Source organism: Apteryx mantelli, chromosome 17, assembly GCF_036417845.1.
Source record: "Apteryx mantelli isolate bAptMan1 chromosome 17, bAptMan1.hap1, whole genome shotgun sequence".
NCBI classification, from domain to species: Eukaryota; Metazoa; Chordata; class Aves; order Apterygiformes; family Apterygidae; genus Apteryx; species Apteryx mantelli.
The window spans coordinates 6018975-6031357 of record NC_089994.1 but is presented as its reverse complement, the minus strand read 5'-3'; the positions used below and the strand labels follow the sequence as shown (position 1 = coordinate 6031357).

At 49.4% G+C, this 12383-nt stretch overlaps 1 protein-coding gene across 3 annotated transcripts in view; it reads right to left on the bottom strand.

Moving 5' to 3' along the window:
- RBM19 (RNA binding motif protein 19) overlaps positions 1-12383 on the bottom strand; it is a 93319-nt gene that overhangs the window by 25201 nt on the left and 55735 nt on the right. For all 3 annotated transcript variants that reach the window (XM_067306996.1, XM_067306997.1, XM_067306998.1), the window contains exons 22-23: positions 11007-11112; positions 1465-1585 (exon numbers count right to left, since the gene is read on the bottom strand). In XM_067306996.1, coding sequence (XP_067163097.1) covers positions 1465-1585; positions 11007-11112 — 227 coding nt within the window. The remainder of the gene's footprint in view (positions 1-1464; positions 1586-11006; positions 11113-12383) is intronic.

The following is a 12383-nucleotide window of genomic DNA, read 5'->3' as shown; positions in this document are numbered from 1 at the left end:
CATCGCTGGGCAGAGGAAAAAAAAGGGGAAAGGAAATCCCAAACATAAAATGGGGCACATGGAACGTCCCATCTGCTCCCCACTCCATCCAGGCGGAGATTCACGTTACTCTGATCAGACACAACGTGTTCACCCTCTAATGCTGGGTGGCCGCATCCGTCCCCAAGCAGTGCCCGTCCTCCCTGCTGTCTCACACATGCCCCCAGTGACACAGCTCTACGTATGTCTAGACAGCACGGTGCATTTTGGTCTCCTTTTCGGCACCACGTCTGAGATCAGCCTGCTGTTCCTCGCACTCTCCCGGTTTGCCCCACACCGGGCTGCAGCAGGACCCACCCTTGCCCATTCCCCAGCCAAACTGCACCTTTTCCAACCTGCTGCCTGTCTGCAATAATCAGCACTTCACAAACACGAGGACAGGTCCCGCTGGAGGCAGGCTCTGCACAAGCAAGGCGTGCTGCATTTTCCATCTCCGCGGATTGAGGAGCGCAGCCCCAGAACCGCTTATGCCAACCCCCTTGGCGACGGGCGTGCACATGACGGAGAGGGGAGGCTGGGAAGGGATGCGGAAGGAGGAGCATTGATCTCCGGCTTAGTCCTCCAGCCCAGGGGATCACCTCCTACATAAATATTTGCCAAGCAATGCATTTGTACCTGTCGATGGCTGTCAACAGAAGCCTGCACCGCTGTTATCTGTGGAGCTGTTGCTCTCTAGAACTCGATCCAAATGAGACTCTCCGGATCTCAATCAACAGTCAAATTACTTGCCCTTTTTAATCAGGTTCTTATGCCCTGCGAGGGAGATGAACGCCATCACCTGCCTCCCATGCGCCTGCCTTTCATGAGGAATGACCCTCGCTGGGAAACAAAAGGGGTTATCTCAGCACGTCACCATCTCCTAAGTGGCATCTCACCGGCTCAGTACCCCGCGTCTCGCCGCTCATGCAGAACCAGGGGCATCAAAGGTGCTTCCCCCATGCCCTCATCAGCCTGTTCACATCTACTGAGCGCCCCAGGGTGCAGGCAGACAGAGCAAAAGCACTTCAGCGGGCATGTGGCATCACGAGATGCCTCAGCCCTGCCAGCACACGGAGAGTTAACATGCTCTCGTGCACGCAGAGAGCTGTCGCAGACAAAGGAGAAGCCAGCCTGGATTCCTCCTGCTTCACCCTGTCTGGGGACAGAGCGCAGCCCTCCATCGCTGGCTTCTCTCTGCAGCTCCTCGGCACGGTTTCCTCCCCAGGCAGAGGAGATTTCCTCCGGCTTTCCTGCCTCGGCAGGCTGTGCCCGCCCTTGCTGCACAAGACCCCTTGCACTTAGGTTGTCAGGCTCCAGCATCTATCTGCCGGCCCCTGCGAGCACACGGCTGCCGGGAAAGGGCTGGCGTGGACCGGCAGCGTATGCTAGATGGGACAATGCCAGCCAAAGCTGTATCGACAGGCCAGAAGGATGCCGCTACGTTACCGTGGAAATGTTCTGCTGTTTTCCGTCTCAGGGCCTCCACTGTCTCCTCCGTGTCTGCCCACTCCAAGACCAGCCTTCGGCCGTACAAATGAGTGCTGTGGCACAGGGCGTTGAACGCTTTCTGCAGATTTGGAAAAAAGGAAGAAATAAAAACAGACTCTTAGGGGAAAACCAAAGATGCCCATCCCTCCACCCTGAATCTAAAAGGCCACCAGAGAACATCCTACTGTGAACACTTTTCCCTGACTGGGGGGGATTCATCTCCCATCACTATCCAAGACTGGCTCTGACTTGATCATCTACTTTCTAAATATGTGCAGCAGAGCAAATGTCCACTGCAATTCCTGCAGGCTGCTGTCCCTCACTAGGGAACAGGCTGAATCCAGCACAAAGTTGGATGCAACCTTGCATTAGCCTGGGACCACGCCTGAGCCAGGAAAGCCCCAACTGGGAAAGGCTGACTAGACTTGGTGCAGCGCTAGCTAACATGGTTAAATTGCACCAGGTGTGAATGCAAAGCAGGTCCCTCATGGGCGAGTGCCGCAGTGCTGGATTCGCGTGGGTAAAGCAACCTCAAGACTCCCATCCCACCCACCTGGGCAGATGCCCTTGAAGGATGGAAGAAAGATCCAACTGCCTGCTGCATCTGGGACCAGCCCACACCACTCTGTGTTGCCACAGTCAGGCACAACACAAATGTGGGTCGAGAGGTTGCTTTCTGCTCAGCGGTGCTTTGCAAGGCATCAGCTGGGGCAAAGTCTTTCCAGAACCCCAAGCTCTCCAGGGAAAGTTGCCTTCCTCTCGCCAACCTTTTGGTGATGCTGCCCATGATGGGAGCAGACATGGGAAAGGCCAGAAGCCCATGCTGGAATCTCCTTCACTTTTTGCCTCCAGGGGTTTCATGTGTTATAGAAATCAGGATGTATCCTGATTATTAGATACTGCTTAAGAACATCTGTATGACTACAACCTCTGCTAACATTGAATACAAGCATGTTGGTTAGCGCACTAACTCAGAAAGCTTTCTGTATCTTTAGCTAACCAACAGACGCATTCAGAAAACACTGACTGGATCCAGGGAACATTTACTTTGTCTTCAGGTCCCACAGACTTTCAAGGGAATCCAGGATCGTGCAGGATTGAGCCCATAATGCAAATATACAAACACCTAAGTCAAACGTTTTTACAGAACCATTCATCCCCAGGGGCTCACAAAGTGCTTCACAGCAATCCGATACATGGCTAGGCACAGGGATAGAGAAAAGGAGTCCAAAATTCTCTTTTAAAAACCTCAACTAAGACTGAGATTAGATAGGTTCATAAGGTCTGGAAACGAGCATCTGTGGATCAGACACAGCAGCATACAAAAACATGGACACTAGAGCACATCCCTCTGTCCAACAGGGAAACGTCCTCACATCTGGAAGCCCCGAAAGGGGTGCCAACGTGAAGGGTAAGACTGGAAGAGCCATGCAGTTAATCCCGTAGAGACACGTCAGCCGTTCAACGCTGCAGGCAGACGGCACGGACAACACGAGCGCCCTTTCAGTCGATCCAAATGTGTTGCTGACAACGAAAGAAAACATGTTGAGCTAATCATCTCTACTGCCTGCTTTTTGGATTTAGGTTGAAAGCCTTTTAAAATTTAGGTCAATTTTGAAAGAAAAAAGTTGCACTGCAAAAAATCCAAAATCATAATGAAAAAGTCCAGGATTCTCCTCCAAGTGGTTGCCACACAGGAGTTTTGAATTACCGAAGTTTGCCCCCAAACGGCGTGGCTCCGGGCATGCTCGTTGCTCTCGCAAGGGGCTTTGGCTGGCTACCGCGGCTCCTAGGCAGCCAGAGCTTTGCCTGAACTGCCGAGTTGGCGTATTTGGAGTCCTGTCTCTGGTGGCTTTTGTGCCCAGCTGTTTCAATGAAGGCACAAGAATTTCCAGTGCCGGGTAATTAGCAACACACTTGCCAACAGGATCCTGTTCACCACATTGCCCTCTAGTCCAGCTCGGCTAGTGGCTGCTTTGTACTACCAAGCAAAAGGCCGTAGGATATGTCTTTATCCTAGAGAGAGCTTTGGCTGTCATGCCATCTCATGGCACCGAGTTCCAGAGATTTATAAAACCCCAAACAAAGCATTTCCAGCGATTAGTTTTCCATACCCTGCATGTCCCCCTCAGTCTGATTCTCTTTCACTCATGTCATTCTCATTCACTACGAGAAAGAGGAAAGAGGAACACCAGCTCCACCTTCTCTGTAGCATTCACTAATTTACTGCTATTTCCCATCGTTCCGCGTTCGCCGCCTCTCCAGACTCTCCTGAACCGCACAAGGCAGCGTGCCTCATTTTCAGGGGGTGTATTCCCTTCCGAAAGGCTGCAGCCTCGCCGGTGCTTTTGCAGCTACAGCTGTTTTTATTTGCTGCTGCTGTTGTTTTAAAGGCCTATTTTCACTTGGAATGGTATCCAATTAGCAGAGCAATGTGTTGGCTTAAATAAACACTCGGGGGGAGGTGGCAGTAGGGAGTTGTGATGGCTGTTTACGTTGGCACAAAGAGCCATTTCCAAAGCCTGGCAAACAAACTGCAGCTCTAATCGCTGGGTCTCATTTGTTAATTTATACTTTTTAATTTCTCACTTCCCGCAGCATGAGGAAGACAAAGGCTGGAGGATGGGAACAGCCTGGAATGAACCAGGTAAGGCCATGGCAACCTTGTTTTGCCCTTGCAGCAGGTCCCTGTGGGGGGACAGGTCATGCCAAACATGCCTAAAAAGCAACTGTGGGTGACAGCAGCTATTGGTGCAAAGTGCCGTGCTTAGGACAACCTCATGGGCTGTCATGCTCCGAGCAGTTTGCTCTGTCACCTCCTTCCTCATGTCCTCCTCTTTGCAGGATTGCCTCCAGAGCCCCCAAGTGCAGCCAGTCAGCCCCACCAATCCGGGATGCGGTGTGCATTTGTGAGGAGCACGGGGAAAGGTCACAGAGCAAGAGAGAAGCCATCAAGGTGTGGAGCATGAAAGAAAGCTGCTGGGAGACAGATCTCCCAGCAGCCTGGTTGTATGGGCCTTTCCCAGCCTAACACACCCCCAAAACGAGTGGTTTCCCATCCAGGAAAACACTAAGTTTGGGAGGCTGGGACGGGCCACATGGACAGTCGCAGCACACTGGCCATCTCACCCACTGTTCCAGCCCACGCAGCAAAAGGCATGCTGGGACTGGTAGCCTCCACAGTCCCATCTTCCAGAGGCTTCCCAAGTTGGGCAGAAGAAGAGAAGCTGGGCGTTTCAGATAAAAAAAAAATCTAACACATCATTTCCTTTGGAAAACAGCCCAAAACTAAAACTTACATGTCTACTGCTTGGAGAAGAATTAGGAATATTTCACAGGGAGAAAAAAAGAATACATTCATGATTTAAAAGACAACTGATTAACAGAGCGACGAGGGTGAAAAAGCCTATCCCCCTATATCCACATCACTGGAAATCTTCCAGCAGGAAGAGGAAACGGGCCACTGTTGCTATTCCAAATAAAAGATTATGTAGGGGAAGATGTATTTTAATTACATGAGAAATATGAAAGGAAATGAGCAAAGGCAGACTAGTTTCCCAAGAAAGTGGGGTTGGAAGCATTGTATAGTCTCAGGGTCCCATCCCTCCACCTGAGTGTCTTTCTCCCCAGGATACCTCCTTTGAAGACCAAACTGTCGAATTGCCAGAGGCTTATTTAGTTATATCTCAACTACTGATAGACAGAGTTGTGGCTGGCTGTTCATCCAGGAGACAGAGTCACTGGAAGAGACCTCTTTACTACAGCTTTGCATCATTACATGCCTTTAAAAAAGGGGGACCGTCACCACAAGGACTTGCTATCCTTAACTGTTGAAAAAAGATCTCATTGCAGCTGCTGCACTTGGTAATATACCCACCACCAGGTAATTTGAAAAGCTCAGGTGCCCTGTCCAACCTCCTGCCAGGTCTCCCTTGCTTTCCAAATGCCTTAAGGTTTGCACGAAAATCATGGCCTGGTCTCCGTGGAAAACAGGACATGAGCATGCTTAAAAAAAACTTTGCTTCTGAGCCCTCGTGAGTATGATTTTGCAGAGTTTGGTTCAAGCTTAATGTAACAGCTCGATACGGCAGGAATTCCTCACGAGCTAAGTGCTCCTGACAATCCTAAAATGACAGTGGGGCTTTGGGAGAGTCGGCCGGCCGGCTGCGGCAGAGAGGCTCCCCACGTGCTGCGAACAGACTAGCCTCAGTTTTCTGCGGCGATGCAAACTGCACCTTCAGATACTCGTCCTTTGTTACCGAGCTTGGCGATATTGCTCATCTCTAGCAGTGACTTAGGCATCTTTCTGTGTGTGTGTGTGTGTGTGTGCGTGTGTGTGAGTGTGTGTGTGCGCGTGCATGTGACAGGCTAAAGAAACCCAGCCAGCTACATCTAAATCAGAGCCAGGAAATGTTGCACACGCATGCGCAAAACAGCCTTTTGGGAACTGAGCTACTGAACTGGAATGATGTAAAGCAGCACTTTAAATTGCTGGTGGCTAGGGCTTGGGCAGGCTTAGAGCCCCCACAGTTACTTGAGAGGCAAAAGGAGCAAGGGAAAAACAGAGGGAGGAAGGAGAGAGGCTGCAGCAATAGTGAGAAAACCATTTTGGAGATCCAGGAAGGGAATTCCAAAATTAAGGGATGGCTGATAAACTTACCTGAAGACTGGGCTGCAGGGACAAGACAGGCACTGCTGGAGCAGAGTCTGCTGTGCTGGGGCTTCGCAAAGTCGGAGATCAAGAGACTGGACCATTGCACTCACCTCCCCCGAGTGCTATGGCTCACTATCCCCAAATGCTGTATTAATTTTGAGGACAGCACTGCTCTGCCTATAGATTCCCCCTTGCCCTATTAAATGCTCAAGCCGAAGAGCCTCAGGGCCGGAGTCATTAGAGGGACAAAGGGTCAACAACATTAGGAGACTGATAAATTTCCACTCCTCAAAAGAGAGTCACAACTGAGGATGTTCTCTGCAATGCCAGCTGCACACAAGGATTTTTTTTTCTTCCATGTGTGTGTTTTTTAAAGGGTTGACTGTCTTTCCCGAATGGGCAATTTCTATTTGGAGACCAGATGTATTTTTATATCAACAGGGGAGAACAGTGGAAACTCTGCTTGCAGTTAATAGTTTAAAAATAAAAACGATCCCACAACAACTCTGCACTGGGAGCTTCAGAAAACACACCACATAGTTAATGCTTCCTTAACCACAGTGAATTTGTTATTTCCAGCAAATCAAAGTTGCCCTCCTCTTCCCCCCAAACTCCATACATTCCCAGCCAGTGGTCATCTTTCTTTGGAGATTTCAAATCAAAGGCTCGATCAGTGTATGCAAGCCCTTTTTGTGAATATTATGAAGCCAAGGTATTAGAAAGAATGAGGTAGGAGAGGTGCTGGGGGTTGGAGGAGAGGCACAATGGATGGATGGATGGATGGTATCCCATGTTATGGCACAGTGAATGGGTTACAGCCCTCGAGCTGTCCTGGCTCCTTTTGGAAACTCTGTCCCTGTCCTTGCTTTCTTTGATGTGGCTCTCTCCCCATATTCTGTCTCAGCACATACATGTGTGCTGTGGTCTGTTAAAAGGATGCTCACAACATACAAGATGGCAATGAAACACTTCCAGTTCATCACCATCCATCACACAGGGAACTAATTCCAACAAACCAAGAGATAACCCCTGCCTCAGACCTTTCTGTGGACCAGACAGGTATGGGATTCAGGGCTCTGATGGTCGAGCAGGGAGAAGGTGCCCAGCAGTGTCCTGTGCCCTGCCTGGAGGTCACCTCCCCTACAGGTACACGACCAAGTGGTGGTGGCATCTTACTTGTTGCCCGATGAGCACGGTTGAGATGTTCACCCCTCTCACAACAGCACCTTTCAGACTCTCCTCGAGCTGGCTGTGGTGCATCAGTGGAAGCCAAGGGAACAAAATCCAGACCTACAAGACAGGTCTTCCAGGCCCAACACCAGGGATTTCTGAAGGGGAGCCCCACATCTCTGTCCTAGCTTTGGAAAATCTCTGCGCACGCTCCATAACTGCCCAGGAAAAAAGACAAACATGGAAGGCCACAGGCTTTAAATGCCCAACAAAGCCACCATAACTATCCTATTATAAAAACATCATGTTTTATAAGACATTTATAAGCTATTTCCAAATTACCACTCTGAGCAAAAACATCATTGATAGTCCACAGCTATTCAGCTCAGAGGTCTCTAGGCCTGCTCCCCTTCTCTCTCATTTCACTTAGCAATAAACTCTAAGCCAATTATGCCTGTGTTTACAATATTCAGAATCCTATTCATCAATCCACAGCGCATCCTTTTCCAGACAGCCAACGGAGAGTACTTGATGTGCCACTTGTGAGACAATTAAATCCCTCAAAAGACGATGACAAAAAAAAAAAAAAGAAAGAAAGAAAAAGAAAGAAAAGCTGCTTTGCTGCAGGGAAGAAAAACCCACCAAGTGATCTTTCACAGGGTGACTCACTCGCTGCACGCTTGCCTCCCGTGGGCAGTGCATCCGCGCCTTTGCGAAGTGCTTCCCAGTCAGTCCCAGCGGGGAATGAAGACCTTGGAAGGGGTGGTCAGAGCAGAAAGCATGGAAAGAGCTCCAAGGAGAAGAGCACCAGCAGAGGCAACATCAACACTTGGAGGATAGGGCTTGCTGGGTTCATCCCCACCAGCATGCTGCACAGAGCCGTTAAAGGCCATCCTGCAGTATCGCAGCACTGCAAAACCGTCCAGCATTAACTAGGCTGCTCTGACATTTGTTCCTCCGTCTCTTGCTGTGATGATAATGTTTAAACCTCTTGTACCCCCAGCGCTGGAGCTAGGGAGGCCTGCTCTGCTGGGGCTCTCTTCTGTGTGGACTATTTCATATGTTAAACTAAGAAAAGGTGCGCTTACTTGCAGTTCCCTGAACAAGAGCCCTACCAGAACCTCTCTCTTCTATCTGGCTGCTCGTTTTCACCAAATACAGAAGAACTTCCTATCTTTGAGATCTCTGTCTGTCCAGGGCAGCTGAAATTAGCCAACAGGTTCATAAGTGACTGAAGGGGGACAGGAGACAGGCACTAAAAATATTATACAACAGCAGTAAAGAACAAGTTAGACTCCCATATAAACATTTCTGTTAAATATGTACAAGTTTCCTCAGGAAAAGATTCAGTCTCTGAGAAAAACACCAGGAACAAAGCCTGAAAGAACAACACTGGCGTGAACCAGAAGTTAGAGCAAATTTGACCAGAGACTCAATTTTAGCAAAGAGCCACATGCAAAATGTGCAAAACAGGGAAGGGAACCACACTTCAAGAGGATTCACTCCACCGCACACGGCCGAACGAGCCAGCCCAGGCGGGAAGGACGAATATTAAGCTGAAGGAAGTTTGAATTACGATCAATACAGGACTAACATAGAAACTCTATGCACTGTGTTATATGGGAGGTCAGACTGGAACAGATGATCTAATAGTCCCTTGTGATCTCCAATCAATGAATCCTGTCTAAAAACATAAACACAGGCTACGCTTATTCCCTCCTCCTCCTCCCTCCTTCCCCTCCGCTCACTGTCTTGAAAATTTGGAGTCTCTGTAAGTCAGCGGAGCCATTTGGTTCCTTTACGTCAGCGATACTATCCCTTGGCTTGTACCCACAACTGTTCCACTTCCAGGTATGGAGCAAATCCCCAGGAGCCAGTGGCAGGGCTGAAACCAGCACTGCTCTAGCTGTGGGAATACTCAGGCAATTGGATACAGCCACTCAAGGCCCTCTTCTGCCAAGTGCATGAGACCGACCACGCCTGGTTCATCCTTCTGGCAAAGGCTACAATCTCCTTGTTTCTTCTGGAAATATGGAACTTAACCATGTAAGAAAACTGAGAAAGGGTAGCACATTTTGAACTGCAGTCTATCATGGCTTTAAACACTATGAAATATTTTCCAGCATAACAGAGGGCTGAGATAGCAACACCAAGCGAGAGTAGCACTTTGGGTACTCACTAGGTAGTCAACATGCAAAGAGTCGCATACCTCATATTCTGTATCTAGATGTAGCCCTATTCCTTCTTTTACATGGCTGTGGAATACCCTGGTGCTTTAACAAGGCAAATCAGACACAGTCCTTCCCTCTGCTTCCCCATCCTTCACCAATTCACAGCTACTGCTCTTCTGTTATACTCAACATTTGAAAAACTCCAGAGGAAAAGGCTGTTCCCAGAGGGGTCTCCAAGCACAAGGAGGAACAGACGAACACCGGCCTTGTACAGTTGAAAAAGGTCACTCAATGTCCCAAACTGCCCCCATACCAAGTCAGTGGTGGAGGTGGGACACGTACTCAGGTTTCCTGATTCGTCACATTGGGCCAAAAGCACTTCCTTCCTGCTTGTCACCTGGCTTCTGACAAACCTGAACAACAATTCCCCGTCCCTCTACTTCAGGAGGTTTTTCAGCCGTTATATGAGTCACACTAAACAACTTCTGCCCACCGTGGCTCAGTTTGCAGTTTCTGCTGTGTACTGCCCTATCCACCTGCTGGAAACGCTGCCCATCTTTTTAATGCATTTCCCCTGCCTCCCAAAAGAAACCCTGCACTGGTAAAAAAACAAACAAACAAACAAAAACCCCCCAAACCCCAAACCCTCCAAGGCTAAATCCTCCTTTACAGCAATGCTGAAGGCCAAGTGTTTGGAAATACTGGTTCTATCCTGCTCTTTCAGTGTGTACTCTTTGCCTAGGATCCGACTGCTCTTTCTAAAGCAACACCGTTCAGGTCTCCAGCATGGTTTTTTGCAAGGTACTCAGAAAGCGCTTTAAAAGGAGTTTTATTGCACCAGATTTTTTTTTCTTTCCCCTATGACTCAGCTACCTTGATTTACCCAGTGCCAGTAGGACCAGGAGCATTCATTTAGTGGTCCCTGATGCCCAGATATCCCAGAGCCAGCAGTCCCCAAAGGCCTCAAGTGACAGCTCGAGTGACAAAGGTTTGTGTGTGGGTGCGGGTGTGCATGTGTGCGGAGATCCAACTAGTTCAGTAGCTAGGTGCTTAGTATCATTTCTGTGAGCCCTTTCTCCCAAAGACAGCAGCTTGCAGCCCTCAAAGCAAGGCACAGCAAGGAACTTGGCTGCCCAAACAGCTCTTCCCCTTTTTTTTTTTTACGGCCACAGATGAAAAGCTGGTTGACCAGACAGAACTGGAGAATGATCCTAAGTTTTCGTTTTACCTCAGGTGTCAATTTGCCAATATCCCAACCTTCACTGGCCAGATCCCGCATGGGCTGCAAATCCAAGTGTAGACAAGGAGGGAAATAGCCTTCAGCAGTTGCCTACATGGGGGTTTTAGGCTCACTACAGCTTTGCTGAGGACTAAAAAGAGTGCCCAAATCCGGGCTAATCCCTCAATGTGATAGAGCCTGCCATCTCACTTCCTCATCTTCTAGTCCAAGACCAGCCTGGGAAGGAGCCAGAGGGGGAAGAGAACCTGGCAGACTTAAGTCTCACCTTGGCATCCTGCTTGGTGAGGAAATCCACAAAGCCAAAGCCGCGGTGAGATCCCGTTCCTGCCATCTTCTTGGGCAGCCGGACGGTTTTCAGCTCTCCAAAGGTGCTGTGAATTAAAGACAGGAAAAAAGCAAAGACATTTTGAGATCAAGGAAAGGGCCAGCTTTTTAATCACAAACCACGGCACTATCAGTTACAGATATACGTTTCTGGCTTCTTGGCAGAGAGAACTGCGGCCGCTCCGCTTTCCCGTGAGCTGCGTATCCAAGCACCTAGTAACGGATGAAAACTCAGCTTGGATTTCAAGGGCCACCCTTTCTGGTTACAAACCTTAACGCAGCAAAAACCCTCTCCATTTCAACTGCCGTAATTCCCCTCTCCTAGGAAACCCGCAGAAACCAAGGACCCAGCCTGTGTGCCCATACCCTGTTTCAGCTGGGCAAAAAGCACCTCCTGTAGCACGACGTTAATGCTAGGCAGGGGTGCTCCTGACTGTAATTAAAAGCGACTTGTCTGCGCCTTTGAAGCTCCGTGCTGCAGCGCACTGGGCACTGATGCGAGCCAGCGCCTGAATATCGCTCTGCGAGCAGGCTCTTTCCCGAACAGCTCCCTCCGTCCCTGGGGGCCCGGTCTACGTGCCGTGCTCACAAAGGTATGAGCGCTCTGCTCTGCTGATGCATTGATTTGCATGCATGCTGATGATTTTTCAGGCTGGATTTCCTCACTTCTCCCCTTTCCTTTGGTAACTGCATTTCTCATTCTGTAGCCAGGAACCTAACCTCTGTCATTTGCTAGAATAAAACTGCTTGTATTTAAGCTCCCTGAGCCTATAAAGGGGAACAGCAGAATCTATCAGACCCCAGACCTGCACTTGCTCCAGAGGAAACAACCCCCAGATCCAGCAACGTTTCAGACAAGTTTTTGAGTGCCAACAACACAGAAGGGCAGGAACAAGGAAATAAAGGGGGTTCCCATTCAGCCGAAGGGTGTGCGTTAGGGCTGGCAGCGTCGGGTGTTGGACACGGCGCAGTGAAAAGGCAGGCTATGCCTTTGGGACACCTCATCACAATGTGCATGTCCTCTGAGAATGAACTTGTCACTTGAACACTAAAGCACGTGGCCAGCCCATCGACCTGGATCTTGTCCATAAAACTTGAAAACAGAACCTGAGGGAGAGCTCAGCTTGCAAGAGGGCTCATGACTCGTACAGCCCAGCCCACCCCTCCGCAAGCCCTCTCAGATACAACCCCTTGGAGAAATTCCCAGACAAAGGAGATGTTTTCTCTGCATCCAAGCTCTAGCTTCCTTTTCTCCTCCCCTCCTCTTATGGCCATTTATCAAACACATATGCACAAACTGCAGGCAATAAATATTTAA